The sequence below is a fragment of the Python bivittatus genome, unplaced genomic scaffold, assembly GCF_059951505.1.
Source record: "Python bivittatus isolate LINGU-HERP-01145 unplaced genomic scaffold, Pbiv_v1 ctg000020_np1212, whole genome shotgun sequence".
NCBI classification, from domain to species: Eukaryota; Metazoa; Chordata; class Lepidosauria; order Squamata; family Pythonidae; genus Python; species Python bivittatus.
The window spans coordinates 104,219,108-104,244,952 of NW_028277030.1; the positions used below are offsets into that span (position 1 = coordinate 104,219,108).

The window sequence follows — 25,845 nt, forward strand, 5'->3', positions numbered from 1 at the left end:
AATCAGACTGCAGGAGAATGGACCAGCATCCCACACACAGTATAATCATCTCATGGGCTCCCTATTTCCATTGGATCCCCAAGCTTACTGGAAGAACCATCTTTAAAGGATTTTCTGAAGGCCAATAGGATCAGAGGTAATCTCACCTCTGAGGGAATTATGTTCCAAAGGGTGGGTGCTACGGAAGAAAAAGCTCATCTCCTGGGTCCTGTCAGATGGAGCTCTGTAACATGCCGCTCCTGCCGACTCTGATGGGACAGGTAGATGTACCTGGGAGAGGCAGACTCTCAAATAACCTGGTCCCATGCCATATAGGGCTTTAAAAGTCAAAAACAGCACCTTGAATTGAACCTGGAAGCAAACCAGCAGCCAATGCAGCTCGTAAAGTAGAGGTGTGACATATACCATTCTAGGGGCAGACATAAAAATCTGTGCCACTACATTTTACACCAGTTGAAGCTTCCAGATGCTCTTCAAGGGCCACCCTATGTAGAGCGTGTCACAGTAGTCCATTCAGGAAGTGATTGAGACATGAATGACTGTGAGCAGAGCTTTAAAGTTATTTTTTTCTCCCATCCTTACCTGTAGACCCTGCATGGTAATGAAGAGAACCCAAGAAAGTCTTTAGGTGCTTCCTTGATCCCACCCATCCCCAAGTTAGAAAAAGCATGTGAAGAAAACCCTCAGAACTTTGCAGAACCCTTTCCAAGCTTGTCACAGATAGAATCTGTTCCACTTGCTGTAGATGAGTGTCCCAAGACAAGGTAAGCCTTTTCTGCTGTTCCTGTTAGTTTTCTTTCAAAGTCACCTCCAAAAAGCCTCTTTGGTTGATTTTAAGACAGTTTTCTCTAACTGGCACCTTCCAGATATGCTGGCATTGCAAGTCCCAGGATTTTTTCCATATGCTACCTGGGAATTCTGGGAGTTACAGTTCCCACACATCTGGATCATGCTGATGCTAGGTTGGAGAAGGTTTCTCTAGTAGGTTATGAATTGTTCCATGTAAACTTTCTCAATTTAACGAAGCAGTAGGCCATTGTAAATCTAATTAATTTGAATAGAAATATGAGCTACATGGCAGTGCTGTATAACTAAGTAAATTTCTAAGTAATTATGAACAAAAGGAATGTTTGGCTAAATGAGACCAAAAGTTCTCATAGTGGAAATCAAATGCCTCTAGAAGTCCCACAAGGCTGATGTCCTCTCTTGTTCTTGCTTGCAGCAGCTTGTGATGGGAGACTTGATGCTTATGGCATTATACAATAACTGAACAATGGGTTGGGAAATTCTTGGTTCAAATCTCAGTATTGCCTGTGTCTGCAAGCTAGTTATGAGTTAGGCATTTCATTGTCTTGATTAGCCTTACTTTCTTGGCCCCCTCCAGACACTCCCTGCAAAATGTGAGTGCCAACAAGTTATTGTACATGAAGTTCCTTCTATCATCTAAAAGCCCTTTATAAATGTTAAATTATTATATTTGCTTTTCTTGTGAAAGACAGTTTAATCCCTATATTTTCTTCATTTTCCCCCTCCCAATTGTCTTTGAGGTCATTGTCAGAGCCTGGTAATGGTGGAGACAACAGCCAAAAAACACTGGGTACGTACAGATAGTATATTTATTTGAGTTTAAACAATAGTTGGAGATTTCAGGATAAGTTAAATATGCTTCAGAGTAAGGTTTTTATAGTGGAGATGCCCTGTTACATTCACGGAATTCTACTGGGCAGTGAGTAGGTAATTCCCTCAGGTTTTTTCTTACAGTAAGGTGGGAAGGACAGACAACTGTCAAACTCTTTCTGATTGGTAGGGTCAGTCAGAACTGACCATATGAAAACACTCAACTGTACCTTAATAAAAGGAAATTAAAAACAAAAATTCTTTTATATAACTTTTGGAAAAATTTTGGTGACTTCTTGGTCACATTCATGTATAGCAGTTTTCTTAGTGACAATGTGGGAATGATATACTATTGTCTTGTTCCAGGAGATTCTTTTCAACATCCCAGTCTAGCTTTTAGTTCTGGAATTTCTGGATAATTTTCTACCCATGTTGTAACCAGGCTGGACCCTGCTTATTTTTTTCAAGATTAGCCAAAGTTGGCTGAGTGTTCCCATCTGCATCTTACCAAGTGGAACACTAGGAATTTTTTACTTGTGTAATATCTTAATTAAATTTCTGTGTCGGAGCTACCTGACAAGATTGTTGTGAGAATATATCATATATGCTGCTTTGAGCTCTATGGAGAAAGGCAGTAGATAAATGTAAATGTAATAAATAAAAATTAATGAAACTGAAGGAACCTATTGCTATTGTCATAGTGCTGGGCAGTGTGTTATTGTACAAGCAATCATGAAACTATATTACTGATCTGCTGAACAGGAATATGATAGTTTTTTTCCATGGCAGCTTTAGCAGTAAAAGTGCTCCAGGCTGGAATGAATTAAACATATGAAAATATGTTATCGATTTTTTAAACAACATTGTTGTATAAATTATGATTGGCTTGTAGCTTGAGTTCATTGCTTTTTAAAGTAGATCCTTTTTAGTTCTCACTGGTACAAAAAACTCAGCTGGAGAGTCATCCCTTATGTGTTAAAATGAAATGTCACATTTTATCCCTGGGGTGACTGCCTGGTCAAAGGTGTTAATTTCAAAGGGTAAAGCTGCTTGCCTTGATAATTATTCCACAGCAGGGATGGCTTGAGGAAGAATTTATTGTGGTAACTACTTTAAACTAGCTGTATTCTTTTATGATGCAATTCATTTTCTTCGCAAAGATGAACAGGCTGTATTTCATCTGGATCCAACAATCTAGAGCTTAGATCTAGTACTAGCAGGCAAAAATATTAGAATGCGTATCTAATATCTTTGTTGTTTTCAGTAAACCATCCATACAGCATTCAAGCTGTGATACAGTAACGTAGCAAAGCATCCCTCCTGTTATTTTTGTCTGAGATCTTTACTGTTTCCTGTGGATGCTTGTAGACATTCACAAGTGAAGGAATAGAGGTAGAGGGGTTCCTAATAATTCCCTTATCAATGGCTTATAGTCACTGAGAGCCTTTCCCAGACCTGTCAGTTGTTGTTCAGGCTCCTTTGAACATGGATTTAGTGCTCTTCTGGAATTGCACTACATCTGTGTCTGAAAGGAGTCTATCAGCTGGGGTTGCTTTGAACACAATCATGCAAAATATTTGCAGAAAGTCAGATTGAGTTTTGACAGGTGACTAACCCTGCCAGGCTGGCCATCTATCAAAACTCACTTCCTCCCTAGCCTAGCCTGTTCTGTGTTAAGGAAAGTGATTTGTGGATATTTTCATGCTGGAGTGAAGTCTGAAGCAAGAGATGGAAAGAAAGCCAGAGGAATCACCAATCCCTGACTTTAATGTTCCCTAAATTCCATAAATAAGGGCAGCACCATTTAATGACTTTGTGCTTGTGGCAAGATAAGGATCACCAATGGGAACAGCAAATTTTATACTGGTATAATGCTTTAATCTGACCATGAGGAAGAGCCCTTTAACTTCATCTACAGTGATTGATTCAATTTGCTGGAGTTTCCCCTTGTTCTGCTTTAATACATTATGTGATTTCTTTGCTCTCACTGTCTTCACAAACACTTCTTAAAAATGTCATACATAGTCACAGTCCACAGTAATATATTCCTTTTTTTTTTTTAATTGGCTTGTCAGAAACTGGAATATCTGAACCTGCTTTCCAAAATGGCTTGCCTGTAGCTCTGAAGGTTGCTGGGGGACCACCGGAATCCTCGCTGCCATTGGCCACCTCCTCCCTCATTCTGGCCAAGGAAGGAGGCCTGCTTTTAAACCCTCCCCTGTTAAAAGACGATGAGTGGAAAGAAAGCAATGGAAGGGTACGTGTCCATTTCCCCCTTTTTGCATTTTGGTGTGAAGGCCAAAGTGAGTTTTAAGGTTGGTGAATTTAGCAGCAAGAAGTAAAGAAAATATTATGAGAAGGACTCAACTAGCATGAAGAGGTCCTGGGAATGTTATTTTGAAAGAGGGCATCATAGTTGAACTTGATAAGCTCTGCTCTACCATTTATGCAGCTGGCATTGTCAGGCAATAAGAGGCGAATCACTCAGAGATACAGCCCTCAAGCTTAGGGAAGGAGTTTGTGGAGGAGAAGGACTGAGGAGACAGAGGGAGTTGGGCCTAAGCCCAGAACTGCCAGGACAAGCAAGGCGGGAGCTCAGCCATCAACAGGAGTGCTTCCTTGCAAGAATTAACTACAAGTGTAAAATAATCTGATACCTCCTAATAATACAGAGATAAAGGAGTAGCATGTGTGTCAGAAACAAATATGGTGTCCAAGTGAACTAAAATTATATAGATTCCATGAGCTACCATAATTGTAAACATTGAGGGAGATATGCCCATAGTCCTGTGAGGTGGAGCTTTCCCCATACAGTAGAACAATTTATGAAAGCTCTGTTTTGCCAATGACAGCTTAAAATATCTCATCCATGCAACAGGCATGCTTGAGTGAGTCTTGATCCATGAAAATTAGCTTTCTGAGAGAGAGAGAGAAGTAGTTTTATTCCTGTTTATCACATATAAAAATAAAGATAGAAGTATCTCCTGGTAAAAGTCAGGGCTGTTTAAGACCCTTTGAGGCAATCAAGTCATGTATAGCACAGGGGTTCTTGGGGGAGTGATAAAAACGGTCAAGATGGCATCTGTGACCATGTTATCAAAGCCCCACTCTTTTTAAAATGTGCATTGCGTGCACCTCAGACATGAAAAGTCACCATCTTGACTTTTTGGATTCTCCTCTTGACGCCCTGGTGCAGAGTACTCTAAGTCATAGAGTCGTAAATTCCCTCTCCAACAGAAATGCAGTGGTAATAAATTAAATAATGAAAAAATTAGTGGCTTCCCCATGCTTCATTTTGCCTAATGATAGGGCTGGCCTTAGCTGGAGTTGTGCAACAATGGAATCTCCTTCCTTCCATCCATCCATCCATCCATCCATCCATCCATTCATCCATCCATCCATCCATCCATCCGTCCGTCCGTCCGTCCGTCCGTCCGTCTGTCCATCCATCCATCCATCCATCCATCCATCCATCCATCCATCCATCCATCCATCCATCCATCCATCCATCCATCCATCCATCCTCCTTCCCTTCTCTAATGGGCTTTTCTCCAGGAGCTCAAGACAGTCTCTCTAACTTTTCCCTCCATCAACAGCCCTGTGAGATAGATTGTGTTGAGAAATAGTACCTGACTCAAAATCAGCCTGTGTGTATTCATGACAGAGGGTGGATTAAGAGTTGGGTTTTTCCAGTCCATACCAGCATCTTAACTATTACACCACATTGGGTCTTTTCAAAGATTTACCCAAAGGCTTATAAACAGCTCGACTCTGAATGTGTAGCGATAGGAATAAATTTGAGTCATTTGTTATTAATTACTGTGGAATATCAACAAAGTCCATATGATATCTGCGCATTCATATTCCACACAGCAACAGCAACTAGAATGAATGCATAATTTAAGTAAAGCATTGCATTTTCTAGAATGCAAAAGAATACATGTCACTTTGAAAATGCGTGATTACTATGTGGAGTAGTGGATGCAACATTGACCTTTGATACAAGCAACTTATATTCAACACAATGCTAAAATGATTATGAAGGATATGTCCTGATATACTAAAATCCATCACTTGCATTTTGCCTGTCCAAGTCAGATTCTTTCCAATCAGTTCAGCATTGCACTTGCTATACTTTTCTTTCTGGGGGGCTGAAACAGCTTTAGACTCAGCATGGGCTTAATATCAGCCCAAAACTGATATTAATGTATAAGTGATTTCATAAGAAATCACCTATATAAAAATAGGCTTCAGGTCCTTTTCCTTGGCCTTATTTCTTCTGATGTTGTACAGCCTCCCTTGATGTTTTTTCTGCTTCAGTATCTGCCTCAAATTAAGCTTTGTCTAGTAATTCCAACTTTGGGTGGCAAATAAGATGAGATAAGGGGACTACAGAATTAGAGTTCCTTATGTTTTTTTCCTTTGAAAAGCAGCTGGTGTGTTTGTATGAGTATAACAAATTGGATTGATTCTGTGTCATTAGGAACTGGGCTTTAATGCTTTTTCTCCTGCACCATTTCACTAACGTAAATTGGGCTCCTGGTCCCAAAGCTGCTGTTAAGCATGAAAGAAACTTCAACAGGTACCTCTGTTACATATGGTGCATTTTCCCTCTCTGCTTTGCAATTAGTTTCAGACTTAAATCGAGAATTAAATGGCTGGCATTCCAGCCTCTTCTAACAGTGGTGCTCCCCCTTCCACCTTTATAGAAACTTGTAAGGATGCTGAGAGATCTAGTGGGAGAATCTGTCATCTCATGACTCATGTCTAATGTGGCTTGAATCTCATTTTAAAAAAGCCCAACCTGAATTATACTTGCTAAATTGATGGAATTTCCATTCCATGGCTACCTATTTGGGTTGAGTCCAATGAAAAATTAAGAGCGTGAAACCATCGTTCATATTGATAAAGTATTTATTTTGAGTTGTAATAGATTAATAATAATATAACAGATTAATCTGTCTCTTTGCTATTGTGTACAAGTTTCTCTCTCTCTTTGTATGCACAACAGATGTACACATATAAATTTGAATGAACTGTGTATGCTTCTATTGTGTCCAGATTCATGTGACAATATCCAAGTCAGCTCAGGAGAAAATGCGTCAGAAGCAGCTAAAGGAGATAGAGTTTTTGCGCAAAGAAAAGGAAAAGGAGAAAGAGAGAGAAAAGGAAAGATCCACAAAAATCCAGGAACAACGGCCAAGAAATTCTCTGGAGGGTATGTGGCTGCTGTAAAGGAAGGGGGAAATTGACTTTGGCAGATGGCTTATTTTGTCCAGTCACAAAGAACTGATCTGGTGCCATGTTTAAGGAGCCTGCACCTCCCGGCACACTGTGCCCTCTAGTGAACTTAAGATGGATTAAAATGGAGCCTAGACAGCCATGGGAAAAGTAGGTGAAACAACCCAGCTCTGTTAATAGGCATATTGGCTGATTGATCTGAAGCTGCAGAGTCCAGCAGAATGATAGCTGGGTATTATATTGGCATATTAAAATTGTGATAGTGGTAGCTGCTTTATCCTACTTTTTTCTTAATAGTGCCAGCGAAAAATGAATTTTTAAAAGTTTTTTTTTTAAATTAAAACAATTAAAGGTATACCACTGGGCATCTGGAACCCATGTGTGCTGATATTGGCCCCATCATGCTAGGCTCTGAATGGAATTTTGCATCAGCATAGATTTCCCCTAGCCTGCAGAAAATTTGGCATGCAAGAAGAGGTGGAAGACCCCTAAAGATATGGTATTTGGTAGTCTCAGAACTCTTCTTTCCTGAATAAGGCCTTTTGATTGTGGCATGGTGTGAGATTCTGAAGATTTAAGATTGGGTTTATGTAGGGTTGAGGTTGGATAAGATTGCTTTTACTCTGAATAAAGATGCCAAAAAGGAAGAAAAAATCATGTCATCAGGTAAATTTCTATGGGTTCTACATCCATGAAAGAGAGTCCCTGTCAGGACAATGCTGGATCTGATATCACGTTTTGTCCAACCACATATTTCAAAACAGCAACAGCACTGTCTATCCAGCAATAGATTATCTTCTCAGGAACTCAACATTTTCAGACTGAAGGCTACCTTTGGCCTTTGTGTGGTGTGATGGGGCTTGCATTTGAAAGAGTATTTGGGTCCAGGACAAACGCTAATTTTAATTTCACCTGTATTAAAATTACACCAAATTAGTTAAATATAGTAACATGATCACTTTCAATGGATTTAATGGTTTGCCCCTTTGAGTGCATTACAATTTTCAATTTGCTGGCAACTTTGGAGTTACTCCAGGAGCCAGTTGGAAAGCTTTTGAGATCTTGGGTACTTTTAGGAGCTGCACAGCAATATTTATTTTCAATGAAATTATGGCAGAGGGAAACTATTTCATAGAAAGTGCTTCTCTGTTTTAAGTATCTGCATGCTCTTAAGATGTCAAGCTTTCAGAGAAAGCATCAATATTGCTACCAAGAACTGTGTATTACAAGTTTGGAGGTGTTTGTAAGAAATTTTGGCAATGCTCTCTGTTGCAGCAGGGAAGGTGCAAGTCAGCACTCTGCCAAATCTGGACTGTTGTGCCCGGTCACTTTTTTGTTTTGTTTTTTTGCTGGCAGGAGGAGCTGGCACCTCAGAGCTAGGGGGAAAAGGAGGTCTTTTTCAGGCAGATTGCTCAGTCTGATGCCTTCTAAAGTGGTCCCCTGGAACCTATAGTATGTGTGGAGTGAAGGCTTTCCTACTGAGCACAAAATGCTATCATCTTTGGTTGATACACTGATTAATTCAGCTGTTTTAAAAAGCTTCTGCTTGATTAAGACAGCAGCCCTGATTAATTAGATAATAGCTTCTCTATTTCCTTCCTCCAAAATCTGAAACATTTCACCTTTTGATTCACATGAGAAACAATGCCAGAGTGATATACATATGCATAATTTAAAACTATTGTTGAGCTCTATGTGTGTGTGTGTGTGTGTGTGTGTGTTGAGTTATTGTTGAAATTCCTTCAGAAGAGGGCAGAAAGTTGTGGAGGCATTTGCTACAATGACATGAAGCATGGCAGGCAAACCAAACTCTACCACTTGGGCTGGGGGAAGTAAAAAAAAAAAGTATATGTATATGTATATGTATATGTATACGTATACGTATACGTATACGTATACGTATATGTATATGTATATGTATATGTATATGTATATGTATATGTATATATTTGATATGTAGCTGGAAAAGATGGGTGGAAGTTGCCTTACCAGTGCTGGAACTATTTGATTGCGTAGATCCACCCAGTTCTATGGACTGACCTCCCTCCCCAAATGTTTTCTTTTTCTTTCACTTCTAAGTGGGACTTGGGTCACATTAAAAAGATAACCGATGAGGCCCACAAAATCACAGTCAGGATTTATCTCTAAAATGGAAAGGAAAGAAAAGAAAGGAAAGTGAAATGAGATACTCTAAGGCAGGGTTTCCCAAATGTGAGGTGTGTCTCCCTTGGAGAAATGCAGACAGAGTCCAGGGAAGGTGTGACGAACCTTTTAGTTATATTGCTATAATAAATCCACCTTTCCCAAATTTTCCTTGTATTGTTTTCATTGTTCATTTGTGTTCAGTTTGGTGTTTTGAATTTTTAGAAGAGGTGTGTCCATGAAGATTACACTAAAGGGAGGTGTGATGGAAAAATGTTTAGGAACTCCTGCTCTAAGGCATAAACACAAAGATGTTATCCAACTAAATCTTTGGTCAGCTCACCATGAGAAGAGAAGAGAAGAGAAGAGAAGAGAAGAGAAGAGAAGAGAAGAGAAGAGAAGAGAAGAGAAGAGAAGAGAAGAGAAGAGAAGAGAAGAGAAGAGAAGAGAAGAGAAGAGAAGAGGCACATGACTGAGAGTTACAGATAGAATAGTGATTAGAACTTTTTAAAAAGAGCTTACATTGGGAAATTTGTATTTTAAATGTTGACATAGGAGCAACTTCCTTGTCAAAAAGTGAAACCAGGATGATTTGCATTAAAAAAACCCTCCACTTTCTTGATCATTTTATGTTAACAGCTACATATAGTAAAGGATAATGTGTGTCTTGGTGTTTCAGGAGGTACTACAATCATAAGGAGTTACGATTTTTTTTTCTGATTTAAAAAAAAAATTAAAAAATCCATAAGACTGGATTACTGCCCTAATGAGGATAGTAAAATAGTCTCAATCTTTTCCTAACATCCATTGGTTCAAGAGTGCAGTGGATGAATTGTCTTCTCCTTCCGTAGTATGTTCTGGCAGATGTTTCTTCCTCCATCCTTCACTGACCTCCCTAAATTACTTTCTGCAGGATCCAGCTGGATTAACAACAATGGGGCTATCCCTGCTACCCTCAACCTGAGCAACCCTTGCAGATCTTCTGTTGGAATGGCTTTAAGGAAACGAGTGAACCGGCCCTCTTTGCCCAGCATCCCTGCTATCACCCAAGAGAGCAGTTTCCTAAGACATGCGTCAGGTGTGACATAAAAATTCTGCCAGCCTCTTATATGCATACCCTTTCCCTAACCCTTTCCTTTTGCTATAATATTAATGTGAAAGGAATTTATGGACTTCGTAGACTTCATGCATTTGTTCTGTAGGAACAAGTTACAAAGAAGGTGCCTACTCTACGCATTATAATGTTAGATAGCTTCATGTCATTGGGATTTTGACAGGGTGGTTTTCTGAAACTCATCAGAAAGCTTAAAAGAATTTTGCAGGCCAATCAATATGATTTCAGTGATGATGCTAACATTTGGCACAAGACTGTGTAGGCTGAAAGTGATTGGGACATCTTGAGTGGTACAAAACTGAAATGGCATTTTATTTTATTGAAACAACATGCTAGTTACTATGATGAAGTTGCAAAAGCATTTTGCAGCTTTAGGGTCTTTTTATATGTAAAACTAGGTTTGCAAAATATAAGATCAGTAGGCTGATTGTAGACCCTTCCCTGTTTATTGGAACCTCCTAGGAGGTTTCAAATATTCATTGTTTGTGGCCTTTTCCAGTGTTGGTAAGACCATCTAAGGCAGTCTTTCTTAAGGGAACTGGAACTATAAGTCTCAGAGTCTCCTTTCATCATGGCAAGATAGCCAAAGGACAGCAGATTATAAAAGATCTGACCAGGCTGGCCAAAGTGATATGTGAGTGGGAGAATTTGAATGTCTATGGCTATGCCTGAATTATTTCTCTTTTTTGGATTAAAAAATGTGGATGAATTTGGCACCAATTTTTTCCAATCTGTGGTAACCTCTAACCTTGCTTACAGTCCTCAGTATGTGATGTGTTGGTAGAGGCAAGAGAACTACAAAGGTCCGGTGTAGAAGACTGAAAGGGGAAGAGGCGAGAACTTAGAGATGATGCTGGTGAAAGGACTGTGACACTGTAAATGGGAAAAGTGAGATAATAGACCTATGATGGTGCAATCTGGAAAAGGAGAAACTACGATGCAAACGGACCTGTACATAGAAACACGGAAGTGGGTGGTGGGCAGAGAAAGCAATTTCCTGTGTTTGGTATAGGCAGAAGAACAAAAGTATGTTCTTCTGGAACATACGGAGAAGAGAAGAAATATGGAGAAGAGAAAAGAAGATGTAGTCCAGTGTCAGAGGAATTCTCTTCTGTCTGCTTTTCCCCCGGCACTGTTGAAAATGTGTCTTTGCCTCTCCCAACATTCATTTATTATCCAATATTTATTAGGAGGGGTCCAAAGGGGGGAAAAAAGATTTAAAGGACACAGGAGGGGACTTGAAGTGTTTATGAACAGTGCATTTTAAACAATCTGATGACCACAAATATATGCTACAAAGAAAGCTATCCTAAACTATCCTATGCGTCTAAATTTCAAATAATTAGCACATTTAGGATGTACCATATGCTGAATTATTTTAATATTTGTCCCAAGAAGATTTAAAAATAATGTTTTTTAAAGTGTTCAGCACAATCAAGAAATTCTTGTTTGAAACAGGTGCATAGCAAGTTTTAATGTTTTGTTATTTTTAAAAAATCCCAGAATATAGAAAGCTAACTTTTCAGTAAGAAGAAAAAAAAAAAGTTTCTACTTAACCCGGTGCCAAAATTTGTCTTCTGTGTTCTTTTTCTTTCCAAAAGGTTTTTTTGTTTTTCTACCACATTTTCAGGATGCTGTAGAGCTTATTTAGAATATTTTGGGTGTTGTTTTTGAGCTGATTTCATTGCTGTGACACGTGGCTGAAGTTTGTTCTGTTGTTCATCTTTCTATCACTCTCCAGCTCCTTGCTTACTGGTCTAAAATAGCCCCATGGAAGATGTTCTCTCACTATGTCTCCTCTTAGGATTTACATCTCACTGTTGGAGAGATGATTGTATAAGGACAAACATTCACATGTGCACATGCACGCACACACAAACACACATTGTCTTCTCCTTTAGAAAACAAACCTGAAAGTAGTTTCCTTTCCATCAAACTAGCAAACATGGTTGAAAGGATACAGACAATATTTTCAGAAGAGCACTACTCTTACGATAGGTACCTTTTGGATTTCAATGTTTGCAGTGTCGTTTTTGATACAGGAAGCCATTCAAATAGGCAACTCTCATCTGCAGTTTGAATGGCACATCCAGGAAAACTTAGGCTTCATATATTCTCTTAATTGTATGGCACAGTTCTTCCTTTTACGGGCAGCAATGCTACCTGAGAGTTATTGTGCAATGCTGAGAGACAGCATACATGTCCCATTTGGCCTTCCCAGTAGCTTCAGATCTGCTTTTGTGTCTGCTAGAGATCAGGAAAGTAGCCTCTGCCTGCTAAGTTAAGGTTCCCTTGGGAGCATCACTCCTGGTTCTCTAATTTCTCCTTTTACTCTCTGAATGACCGACAGCAGGGAGGAGACAACTCTGAATTTTGTTCCTGAGACAGGATCAAGGAATTTGCCCAGTCACTATTTTCAAGGTCCTTGTAAGTTGCACATAACTCAGATCAATGTGCCACTTACAAGGACCTTGAAAATACTGACTGGCCGTAATGCCACATCAACCCTTTGCTTGACCTTACTGGGCAAGACCTGGACCTTCTGTGTCTCTCTGTATTGGGACAACCTAATGCAGTGCAATTGTTAGGCAGCGGTTTGCCCAGTTGGGCAACTTCAGGGCTGCAAAAGCCATCTCCCAGCCTGATGTAGAAGATTCCAGGTGATAAAAATTGAGGGAATTGGAGAGGATTCCTGGCAATAGAAAAATACTAAGCAGCCATATAAAGATAAGAGGATGGCTTTCTCGAATCTAGAACTCTCTAGTTTTGTTGGCCTACAATCTTTCCTGGCCCCCAGTCAGCAAGTTGGCTAGCTGGAGATATTTGGAATTATAGTCCAGTGTATCTGAAGAATGAAAAGTTCTAAGGGACCAATTGGTCTGCTTCAGGAATGATTATTATTGTTACTTTTGGAAAGACAAAAGCTAGCAGGCCAGAAAATCCATTGTGAAGATATACTTGCAGCCTGAGAATGACTGCTGTTTTGGTGGCAGACAATGGCAGCTCCATCTTTGAGTCCTGAAGGGTTTTCTTTCACACCTGTAAAAGAACCAGGGAGGAAGGACCAGGGAGGAAAAGATGTGCATTTTTTGAGTCTTCCTCTCCTATCCTGAACCCAGCAAAACTCTAATGTTTTCAGTAGAATGTGACTCGGATATACAGCCATTGATATGTTTTGATTGTTATTTTATGTTCACAGCTAATTCCCTGCCAGCGAATCTTCAGCACTCTCCAGAATGGGAAGAGGACATTGTAAATAGGGATGCCTTTGAGATAAGGCCCTTGTCTCACCCAGAACATGACTTAGTCGATGCTCTGAAGTGGCTCAGTAGCAATGATTGGTAAGGAAAGAAAGAACACTATTTTCTAAGCTGGGTGAAAGTCTCTGATGCTCAGGACCTAAAGCAGGATGTACATTGTACAGAAATAACTGCAAATGGCCACCAAAATGTTAATATTTGTAATTTATGCATAAAGGAAGGTTGGATAGGAAGTGCAATACAATCATATTTCATTTCAAAAGAGGAAAGTTCTTCAAAATGGGGGAAATGGGAAAAAAATGGAAAAGGGTGGCAATTTTCTTGGAAGTGTGGGGGTACCCCAAAACCACATAATTATAATTCTGTGTCTTCAGAATGCTATGGGGCTTCTGGCAGTCTTCGCACCCTGCACCCAAGAGGAAAGGCAGTATGGATAGATTTCCTACATTTTTTTTCTGTAGGTGCAGAGCAAGTAGGACCCCACTGGCAGGAATTCATGCCTCATTCCACCTCCTGTGATTTCCCCTCCCCTCCCCTCCCACATGAGGGCATCATGGTATCTTGTAGTGACTCCCCATAATTGTGGCTCTTCTGAGATTTGGCTATGCCATGCACTGTGGCCAGTTGATGTGGCCACCGCTTACTTTTTTCTCACCACAAAAAGCCAACGCAAGGAAGAAAAAACAAGGAAGAGAGATGGGTTCTGTGTAATTGTAATTTTTAGTGCTCCCTCACAGGGCAGCTGGTGGGACTGGGCAGGTTAGGGGAGGAAGAAGCTGAAGCAGAGATATCTACAGAGGGGGTCAAAAGAGTCGAGTTGGCGCCACAACTGCATGGCAAGGCCCTGCTCCTTTTTTATAAAGGTTGCACATGCAATGCATATTTAAAAGGGGCTGGGCTTAGATTGTACAATTGCACCTAACTCCCCCCCCCCAATGCTCCTGCTGAGGATACTCACAGAACGCCATGCAACAAAGTGAAAATGCAGCTCGGTTTGTAGGGACAGAGCCAGCAGTTGTGGAAAGCTGCTGCAAGCATGGTTAATGAATAACATCCAAGAAGCTATCTGAGGGAATAAAAATTCCTTCAGAAAACCAAAGCAAAGGAACACAAAGAAATGCAAGTAGGTATAAAAACAGCTTTTCAGTGGAGTATGTTGCTAATAAACCTAAGACTAACAGTAAAAACATCTTTAAATGCATGAGAAACAGAAAATCATCCAAAAAGGTTAAATGACAACAGAATCCAACCATTTATTTTGGAATTTATCACCTATCTTTATTTTTTGTCACCAACAGGTGGAGTTGTTAATGCATACTAGGGGCAACAGAAACAAAGCGGTGGGAGGTGGAATGCAAGCTTTCTCTTCTGGAGGAGAGAAACGCTGCTGCATCAGTCTCAGCCTTTTCCAAGAATGGAGCCTATCGTGCAGAACTAGTAGATCAATCATGCTCTTTTATTCAGCTTAATTTGCAGGAGATTCTGTCTGGCATATACACTGGTGATGAAAGACATTTCCCCACCAGTAGTTTTAAAACCCACTGTGTATGAAAACTTCTGTTAAATTCAGAGTCTTTGCTTTTCTCTAATCCCACTGAGTGACTTTTGTGACATATCTCATTTTCACACCCTCTCACCACTGTGAGGAATGAGGTTTCTGCAAAACGCCAGGTGAGACTGATGATTTCTCTTCTCTTTTTCTCTCCTTCCATCTTTCTGATAACTGCGTTTCAGGCACCTGAAGGAGAAAGGACTCTTCAGCATCATATGCTTGGCTACCTGCCATTCAGAAGTTCTGCAGGGTAGACTTCATGATGTTTCCTTGGCAGCTATGAAAGAGGTGGGAAACGAATATTTAACATATGTCCAATCAATCTTCTCTGGTGGATTACCTGATGCTTTCCAATCTGTTTCTATTTAGTCAGTATGCCTCCAAGCAGCTTTCATACTTTTGTGCACCTGTGTGGCTGCCCAATGTGCTATTTATATTTATCTATATTAAAAAAAATTAATAAACTTTTTATTATCTCCAGGGTGGGAGTAAAATTACATGAATATAAGGTACACAATGTAACCAAATGTGCACACACCTGTATTTGTATAAAACTGTTTTTGAAAAATATGCTTTCAGATAATTTATACTTTATTCTGATGAGGAGAAGGATAGAGGAGCAAAAGATGGACAGGATGGAGCAGAAGTGTAAAAATCCATGCATTCTAGCAGATACTAGGGTCCTGCCTCTACCATTGCAAAGTGACAGGGGTTGGAACTCAGAGGCGTTGTTTTTAATGGCCATGCCCGTGCTGCACAAGTAAGACTTCCCCCACATTGTTAGCTTTTTGGAAGCTGCTAAAGACCACATTGTTTCAGAAGGTTTATGGGGTCTGAGATAACACCTGGTAATAATTAGTTGATTGATGATTGTTATGGTTTTGATTTTAATGCACTTAAAAAAAAAAAAACCTATGGATGTTTTATTATGTTTTTTTCTTCATAAAATTGTTGTAAACTTCCCAGAGACCAGAACTGATCAGCAGGAATAAAATGGATGGATGGATGGATGGATGAATTTAGTTCAGTAGGTTGAAGTGCAGAGAAGTAATGAACAGAGCTGTACATTTCCTATACACATTTTAAGAGCACCTTCTCATCCTGCTGTTGTCCTCATATTTCTAATCAGGTAGAACGCTGAGCGTTGAGTCCCAAGATATCTGAAGGGCTCTAGTTGAAGGAAGGCTACTTTAGAGTATCTTTTTGTGTCTGAACTGCATGTAACTTTTGTAAGCCAATGATTTTTTTTTTCTTCCTCCCCAGTCTATGGGACCATTTTGGAGTCTTCTGCAGTCACTATTACTAGCTTAGGGCCGGGACCAATGATGTGCATCCTGGTATAGATATATACAGATACAGTAGGCATATGCTGTATAAGTTCTTTACCCCCATACTGTAGCTACCTCTAGTGTAGGATCCAAAAACCAGCTTTCTCTGTAATCTTTTTTCCAGCGATGAGCAAAACAGAGGAGGCGCTGTGAACAAAAAGAGAGAGGCCTGTCTTGAGAAAGGCCTCTCTTGTCACAAACCATTTAGGATTTTAAGGCACAAAATCTATTCTTGCAGCTGTGAACATTCACTGTACACAGTATTCAGTTGTGTTTTAGATAGTGGCTAGAAAAGGAGTATCACTGTATTTTGCAACCTGAGATATGCTTGTTCAGGTAGCCTACTCATGACAAATTTCTCGGATCTTAGACAGCTAAGTAGAAGCCTAAGAAACATGTCTAACTGTGAAAACATATATCTTTTGTCAAGTCTAACAGAAGCAGGTTTAGAAATGCAACCACGGGTGTTTTTCTGCATAGAAAGCATGTGTTCTCCACTGAGTTATGGCTTCTTCCGTGTAAGATATATGATATAGACACTGCCACAATTTTATATAATAAATACATTCTATATGTAAAATAAAACTGGCAAGTTATTTATCAGAAAAGAGAGAGAAAGAAATTGAACATTTTGGTTTTACTATTTAGGAAGCTATGAGAGCCAGTTTGGTACAGTGGTTAAGGCACCAGACTAGAAACTGGGAGACCATGAGTTCTAGTCCTGCCTTAGGCATCAAGCCGGCTGGGTGATCTTGGGCCAGTCACTCTCTCTCAACCCTAGGAAGGAGGCAAGGGCAAACCACTTCTGAAAATATTGCCAAGAAAACTGCAGGGACTTGTCCAGGCAGTTGCCAAGAGTCAACACTGATTTGAAGGCACCAAAATAAATAATAAATAAAACTTAGGAATCTGGATCTCCAGATCATGTTGCTTATGAAGGACATAAAACAATGGTTAGGAAAAGGGGAAATCCTCTGCTTATGTATATTTGAAACTGGATGAGGAGCAAATTTTACTTTTAATTTGTTTATATGCACTCAGACATGTGAAAGCATACATTCTTATGCATTAAACAAACCTAGTCTTACATATATGTTTATGTCATGTTGTACAGTTATACTCTGCATGTGCTCTGGTAACTAATCCATTGTGTATCAAAACTGAAGTTCGATCTAAAAAAGTAGTAGTGGAAAGGTTCTCAAATATTGTCTTACCAAATGCCTTGCTACTGAAGGTTATCCACGGTTACATGGAGCCACTCCTTCATAGGTTTAGCTTGTACATAATGCTAAATGAATTTATTTGTTTTTGGCTTGGAATCATAGCATCCAGGGCATCCTGCAATGATATGAAAATGATGTGTCTTGTGATATCATGATGTAACGCCTGGTCTTTCATATGTGCATCCTGAAGTTGCAAGAAACATTTAAATAATATGGTTTGCATTGCAATGTTGTGATGCAAGTTCTGTCATTTACCTCCGCCCCGCCACCCTGGTGGATGCTTGTGCTTGGGGTGATGTATGAACTCATTCATTACAGCTTAGTATTAAGACCCTAATGAATTTAATTAAACAAGGCCATCTCTCAGGACCTAGGAAGATGCCTTTTCTGTCTCAGCAGCTGCCCTCTGAACAGCATTTCCCCAGAGATCCATATGGCTCCCACCCTAATGATGTTCAGAAAGTCATTAAACACTTGACTGTTCTCTCAGACCTTAGGGTAGAGTGGTGGTTGTTTTGTTTGTTGTTGCCACCCAGAATAATTTAGAATTGGGCAGCCTCTAAACTGTATGAATGAATGAATGAATGAATGAATGAATGAATGAATGAATGAGCAACATTTTTGTATGCAGTCATAGGATTCCAGGCCTTCTGAAGGAAAGACTACTGTGCCTTAACTACCATCATCTTAATTCTTTCTGTTCTACAAACAGAATTTCACTGATTCTTTTTGTTATCCCAAGGAAAAGGGAAATAATGCCTAAATTACACAGACCTACCCAGTACCTCAATATTGTATAGGTACCTGGAATGTAAGATCTATGAACCAAGGCAAGCTGGATGTGGTCAAGCATGAGATGACAAGACTGAACATCGACATCTTGGGAATCAGCGAACTGAAATGGACGGGAATGGGTGAATTTAATTCGGGTGACCATTATATCTACTACTGTGGGCAAGAAACCCTTAGAAGAAATGGAGTTGCAATCATAGTCAATAAGAGAGTGGGAAAGGCAGTAATGGGGTACAACCTCAAAAACGACAGAATGATCTCAGTGCGTATCCAAGGCAAACCATTCAATATCACAGTCATCCAAGTCTATGCCCCAACCACTGATGCTGAAGAAGCTGAGGTTGACCGCTTCTATGAAGACCTACAACATCTTCTAGAACTAGCACCAAAAAGATGTCCTTTTCATCATAGGGGATTGGAATGCTAAAGTAGGAAGTCAAGGAGTAATCGGAATAACAGGCAAGTTTGGTCTTGGAGTACAAAATGAAGCAGGGCAAAGGCTAATAGAGTTCTGTCAAGAGAACAAGCTAGTCATAGCAAACACTCTTTTCCAACAACACAAGAGACGACTCTACACATGGACATCACCAGATGGTCAATACCGAAACCAGATTGATTACATACTTTGCAGCCAAAGATGGAGAAGCTCTATACAGACAGCAAAAACAAGACCAGGAGCTGACTGTGGCTCAGATCATGAGCTTCTTACTGCAAAATTTAGGCTTAAATTGAAGAATGTAGGGAAAACCACTAGACCACTCAGGTATGACTTAGATCATATTCCTTGTGAGTACACAGTGAAGGTGATGAATAGATTTAGAGGATTAGATTTGGTAGACAGAGTGCCTGAAGAACTATGGACGGAGGTCCGTAACATTGTACAGGAGGCAGCAACTAAAACCATCCCAAAGAAAAAGAAATGCAAGAAAGCAAAATGGCTGTCTGATGAGGCTTTACAAATAGCTGTGGAAAGAAGGAATGCGAAAAGCAAGGGTGAAAGGGAAAGATATAAGCAACTGAATGCAGATTTCCAGAGAATAGCAAGGAGAGATAAGAAAGCCTTCTTAAATGAACAATGCAAAGAAATTGAGGAAAACAATAGAATGGGGAAGACTAGAGATCTCTTCAAGAAAATTGGAGATATGAAAGGAACGTTTAGTGCAAAGATGGGCATGATAAAGGACAAAAAGGCAGGGACCTTACAGAAGCAGAAGAGATTAAGAAGAGGTGGCAAGAATACACAGAAGAACTATACAAGAAAGATCTTAATGTCCCTGATGTCCACGCTGGTGTGATCGCTGACCTTGAGCCAGACATCCTAGAGAGTGAAGTCAAGTGGGCCTTAGGAAGCATTGCTAACAACAAAGCTAGTGGAGATGACAGTATTCCAGCTGAGTTATTTAAAATACTAAAAGACGATGGTGTTAAAGTGCTGCACTCAATATGCCAGCAAGTTTGGAAAACGCAACAGTGGCCACGGGATTGGAAAAGGTCAGTTTACGTTCCAATTCCAAAGAAGGGCAATGCCAAAGAATGCTCAAACTATCGCACAATTGCACTCATTTCACATGCTAGCAAGGTTATGCTCAAAATCCTACAAGCTAGGCTTCAGCAATACATGAACCGAGAACTACCGGATGTACAAGCTGGGTTTCGAAGAGGCAGAGGAACTAGAGATCAAATCGCCAACATTCGCTGGATCATGGAGAAAGCACGAGAGTTCCAGAAAAATATCTACTTCTGCTTCATTGACTATGCAAAAGCCTTTGATTGTGTGGATCACAACAAACTGTGGCAAATTCTTAAAGAGATGGGAGTACCAGACCACCTTACCTGTCTCCTGAGAAATCTGTATGCAGGCCAAGAAGCAACAGTTAGAACCAGTCACGGAACAACCGATTGGTTCAAAATAGGGAAAGGTGTACGACAAGGCTGTATACTGTCACCCTGCTTATTTAACCTATATGCAGAGTACATCATGAGAAATGCCAGGCTGGAAGAATCACAAGCCGGAATTAAGATTGCAGGAAGAATCATCAACAACCTCAGATATGCAGACGATACCACCCTAATGGCAGAAAGTGAAGAAGAACTAAAGAGCCTCTTGATGAGGGTGAAAGAGGAGAGTGCGAAAGCTGGTTTGAAACTCAACATTAAAAAAACTAAGATCATGGCATCTGGACCCATCAATTCCTGGCAAATAGAAGGGGTAGAAATGGAAGCAGTAACAGACTTCATTTATTTGGGCTCCAAGATCACTGCAGATGGAGACTGCAGCCATGAAATTAAAAGACGCTTGCTCCTTGGGAGGAAAGCTATGGCAAGCCTAGATAGCATATTAAAAAGCAGAGACGTCACCTTGCCGACAAAGATCCGCATAGTCAAAGCTATGGTTTTTCCAGTAGTAATGTATGGCTGTGAGAGCTGGACCATAAAGAAGGCGGAGCGCCGAAGAATTGATGCCTTTGAACTGTGGTGCTGGAGAAGACTCTTGAGAGTCCCCTGGACTGCTAGGAGGTCAAACCAGTCAATCTTAAAGGAAATCAACCCTGATTGCTCATTGGAAGGATCGATAATGAAGCTCAAGCTCAGATACTTTGGTCACCTAATGCGAAGAGAGGACTCTTTGGAAAAGACCCTGATGCTGGGAAAGATTGAAGGCAAAAGGAGAAGAGGACGGCAGAGGATGAGATGGTTAGATAGCATCACTGAAGCAATGAGCATGAAACTGAGCAAACTCAGGGAGGCAGTGAAGGACCGGAAGGCCTGGCGCAGTATGGTTCATGGGGTCACGGAGAGTCGGACACGACTTAACGACTAAACAACAACAACCCAGTACCTGCATTTTCCCAGACCTAAATACTGTTCGGCTTTCCTATAGAACTCATGCTGGATACTATGAGCTAGCCAGTTCTTGCATTCCTGGGATCTAATTTCATGGAGCTGCTTTCAGCTGCCTTCCTGTTTACAGTATTTGACCACTTAATGGAGAGGTTTTATCGCTCTCATTTTAAACCCTTCTAATAAAAAGCAACAGCTAAGCAAAGTCACAAAGACCATCTCCGTACTCGTTCATTGTTTGAACAGCTGATAGGCTGCTAACAGCAGAGTTTTCAAAGGCCATTATGCCTTCTGTCTACAGCAAATACTGGGAAGCCATTGGCATAATTTATGATATCCCACTTTTCTCTAAAATGATTGTAAATATAGACTTTATTCTGGAGTTTAAAACGTGTGAGTGAAGATAAAGGCAAGGCAAAGTTTGGCTCTCACATGGAACACAGCAATACAGCTTTTCTGTTTCTTGTTTTAAGGAATATTCTAGGCTTGGGAGGTTTATAATAGCTTTTTAGGCAACTACATACAACTCCTTGGTACAAGTTCTGATGAAACTTGCAGTAAAAATTTAAAATATATATAATAAAGTTCTGTGTGTAGAAGCAATATGTAGAAGTTAGACAACATTATTTTTAGACATCTGATCTAGGGATTTTGCATACTGCTGAATTCTGGAATCTTTACTTGGATAAGAAAATGGCCCTGTTGGTCCTTTGGCTGTCATTGTTTACAATTTGAAAAAGTAAATAAGATCATGTGACTTTCTTTTATCAGGTTAGCAACCTACGGTCTAAAGTGTCTAGGTTTGCTATTGGGACACTTGCTGCATTGTTCAAAGCCATGAAGAAGCAGATGGATCAAGAGGTTGAGGAGATTTCTCGAGTCCTGCTCCAGAAGGCGGGTGATACTAGTGAATTCATCCAGAAAGCAGCTGACCTGTCCTTAGGTATCATGGCACAGAGTGTGACTCCTTCACGAGCGATGACAGCCCTCGTGGCCAATGGAGTGAAGTATGTACATTGCCTTTTCATCTGCAATCTTGATCCTCGCTGGTCTATGGGCATGAGCAGCAAGTGCTAGTATTTGCAAAAAAGAAGGCAATTGCTGCAGGAGAGAATTCCATACCTCTGAATTATTCCTTAGAGTAATTTGGGGACATGTGTGGCTGACCACAGCTCCTAGCATCCCTCACTATTGGCCATGATGGAAGGGGGCACTGAGTGTTGTAGTTTAGCAGCATCTGGGGAGCAAAATTTTGCCCATCCCTGCAAGAAGGTGGCTGAATCTTTCTCTACGAACCTACAAGTGTAAACCATAGACTTGGCCTAGCATTGCAGCTCTTTGGACCCATGGTTGTTCTTTAAACCACTTGTCCATGACATGGAGTGGCAGAGAAAAACAGGAAGAGCACTATGCAATCCTGTAAATTATGCTGAAAATTGACTTTGCTGATGGTAAACTATGATTCCTGTCCTTTGCACAGGAAAGTGTTTTCCCATTCATGCTCTAAGAAAAGCTTACAGTGTAGAATAGATAAAATTGGTGCTGTTGATCAAGGTGAACTAGAACAGTTGTGCCATCAGCCTACAGCTTGACAGCTTTCTACTTTGGAGACAAAACATGCCCTATTTCTGACAGTTATGACCATTTTGTTGCAGCCACCGAAATCCCCTCATTCGAAAATGTGCTGCTGGACACTTACTGACAGTCATGGAACAAATTGGGGCTGAGAAATTGCTCTCAGGCAATCGGGAGAGTACAGAGCTGTTAGTGCAGATATTGGTCAAGGTGGCTCAGGACTGCCATCAAGATACAAGGTAACAGCAGGAAATGCCATCTCCTGAATGAAGATGGAATTTTGTTCTCCAGAGATCTTAATAAGGTGTTTCCCTTTCTTCCATTAGATGTTATGGCCGGAAGATGCTGAACATGCTTATGTCTCATCCAAAATTTGATGGGTATTTGAAACAAAATCTGCCATCACATGACCTGCGGGATGTCATGGCTGCAATTAAACAAAAAGTGAGTATGGAAGTCCAGGGACAACCTTGGAAATGTGTAGACTGAAAGGGGAATCAGAAGATCTGACACAGTAGCTGGGCATTAACTGCCCCATTGGGTACTTTTCGGAAGTGACATAAAGAACTAATAATACACTGGCAAAGTAAAACCAGTTTCCTTAGCTCTATTTTATTAAATAAGCCACAACTGGCAGAGTTCACACAACTTAATACATACACCATGGCTTACAAGCAACAATGGCTTTGTATAACATGCTCAACCCAAACCAGCCAAACCACATTGTGACTTATTATGATGTATAAATCAGTCCATATGAAAAAGTGGAATGTGTGAAATTGACCAGAATGTTAAAATGACAGTGTGACTTGACCTGTGTAGGGGACCGAAGATCCGGCCTCGCAAGCTTCTTCTGCCAAAAGCTACCAAGGATCAAAGAGTGGCAGTTTGACCATCTCACTGGACAGCCTGTCTTCAGGTGAAGGGTAAGGTGGGAGCATCATCTGCTTCTGTGATTACCTGGGTTCTGGGAAGACACAGAGCATGTCACTGGGATGCGTACTGTAAAAAATATATTTTTAAAAGCTCAGGTGCCTGTTATATTCCATTGCATGTTGAGTGGCTAGAGTTCCCTTTCCCTCGCCTTTCCTTTGCTATCCTTTTAAACATAACTCATTTGCTTGGGATGCATTATGTTCCCCATTTTCCTCATAGTTGATGCCATTGCTGAAAACCCTTAATTTAGGAGAGAAGACTGTTCCTTGTGAAAAGTTTTGTCTGTCCCTAAAACAGAGCTTCTGCATCCAGGTAGCCACTAGATGACAGAGAAGAGTTATTTGACTGTGTCTCTTTGCTGCATTTTAGTGGGCACCCAGACTTTGCAGCCCAGCCCTATCTAGGATGCTAATCCTCTTCTCCCTTCCCTAGAATGCTACTAAGGCTTCTTCTTCAAAGTCTGCCATTTCAAGGAAGGAAACTGCCAGTTGAGTTTGCCATTTGCCTTCCCACTCTAGCTGCAAAGAAGTCTTGATGGTTTGGGGAGGAGTATTTTGGAAATATGCACTACCTGCTTGCCCTTTGCTGAAGAGCTCCACACCTGGTGCAAGGCCATCTTCCTTGGCAGTGAGTGAGAGACACTGACCTCACTTGGATGGCATTGCCTGGGACATGAAATTACAAAGTTTAGCAATTAGCAAGACCAGCAGAGCAATTAGCAATAACAGAGCAGCAAGGAATAAAGAAGAACAGGATTTTTTTAGGGGAAGGGAGTAGGAAATGGGTAGTTCTTAACTGAGGAAGTATTTAGGAACATTATAGGTTCTGTGTTTGTGATCATCTGAAATCATTTGCACAACCAAGAATAGAGAATTTCCCTCCTTTCTCTGTTCTCCAGATTTACTCTTCAAATTTACAAATTGTTCTTTTTCTCTGTGGACTCCCTCTCCTCCTACCCCCATTTTCTTTGTATACTTCATATTCTTATTATTCTTGTTCTGGCCTGGGTAAGAGTTTTTTAGCTTCTTCCAGTAGGACTGGTTCCTTTATCAAAGGAATATGAGCAAAGGGACTTACTGTATAGTGAATAGAGAAGAGGCAGTCCTGTATGGGGAGGTAGAACCCATTCAGTCATAATAACTTCTATCTCCAGCTGTTATACCTACCATGTTTATCTGAGGAGTCAGGCTGAGCATCCATAACTCTTGATACTTTTTGTTGAATGTTAGTTTGGTCTCTAACAAAAAGAATAGCATCCCAGATCTTCTGTTAAGTCAAGGGGACAACCAGCTGTGTTTGAAGGAGACTGTCAGGATGTACTGTTGCCCTAGATTGGTCATTCTGTGGTGAAGATTGGGCTGCTGCAGGATGTTCTCCTCAGCAGGGCAGAGGTCAGATTAGATTGGAACACCTTTAGACATTAATAGATCCAACTGGTTTCTATAGTGGTTCTGGGAATGCTTTCTTTAACCCAGTTGACCATCTTAACCTCAACTTAACTGAAATGTGCAATAATGATATTTCTCCAATGCTTGATATAGTGACTTCTGAGTGTTGCCTCTTTTGTGTGTGAACCCACAATCACCCATAATGAGATGTGGAGGCAAGAAGCTTGAGGAACTATTGTGCAGGTCTAGGGATGAGTCAAATCAGATATAATATAGGTGTTATTATTATGCCTAGGCCATGCTTATGATGGAAGAAAAGAAACAATGGGTTTCCTTCATAACTGTCAGGCCCAGCCCAAGAACAACGGTGAAACAGTCCAGTTGAGTAAAGTTCCTTTATTTGCTTAGACCTTATAGACAGAATCTTGCCATACTAAATCTATACTACTGCAACAAGTGGATATACCCTGGCAGATTCTAGGGAGTGGCTATCCTGAACCTCTTCTGCTTCCCACGCTCCCCCTGCAGACTGTATGGACTTTTTTCTCCTTTCCCTTCCTGGAATGCACCCCCTCCTTCCTGATACTGATCTCTCAGAGCACCCTCCTTTTTGTAAATACATTCTATCACAATAATTATGTTTATTAACTACCCACCAATGGATCCCATGGCTCTCGGTGGCCTAAGCCATTGCCCTAATACCATGTAAACTACACTGTTAGCAGTTTGTGAGCTTTTTACAGATAAAGCCATTCATATCTGTGTAGATCCTGTTGAGTTGTCTAGTGCATTGTCTAAAAACAATTGTCTAGGCTAATTTCCTTGCTTCTCCCTTA

General features: G+C 40.5%; 1 protein-coding gene across 1 annotated transcript in view; it reads left to right on the top strand.

Annotated features, from left to right (window-relative positions):
- Positions 1-25,845, top strand: part of TOGARAM2 (TOG array regulator of axonemal microtubules 2) — a 44,789-nt gene that overhangs the window by 5,052 nt on the left and 13,892 nt on the right. The window contains exons 3-13 of the mRNA XM_088131970.1: positions 589-764; positions 1,548-1,597; positions 3,693-3,874; positions 6,679-6,835; positions 9,914-10,078; positions 13,314-13,455; positions 15,109-15,214; positions 21,882-22,117; positions 22,766-22,924; positions 23,012-23,129; positions 23,508-23,611. Of these exons, the coding sequence (XP_087988096.1) occupies positions 589-764; positions 1,548-1,597; positions 3,693-3,874; positions 6,679-6,835; positions 9,914-10,078; positions 13,314-13,455; positions 15,109-15,214; positions 21,882-22,117; positions 22,766-22,924; positions 23,012-23,129; positions 23,508-23,611 (1,595 nt within the window). The remainder of the gene's footprint in view (positions 1-588; positions 765-1,547; positions 1,598-3,692; positions 3,875-6,678; positions 6,836-9,913; positions 10,079-13,313; positions 13,456-15,108; positions 15,215-21,881; positions 22,118-22,765; positions 22,925-23,011; positions 23,130-23,507; positions 23,612-25,845) is intronic.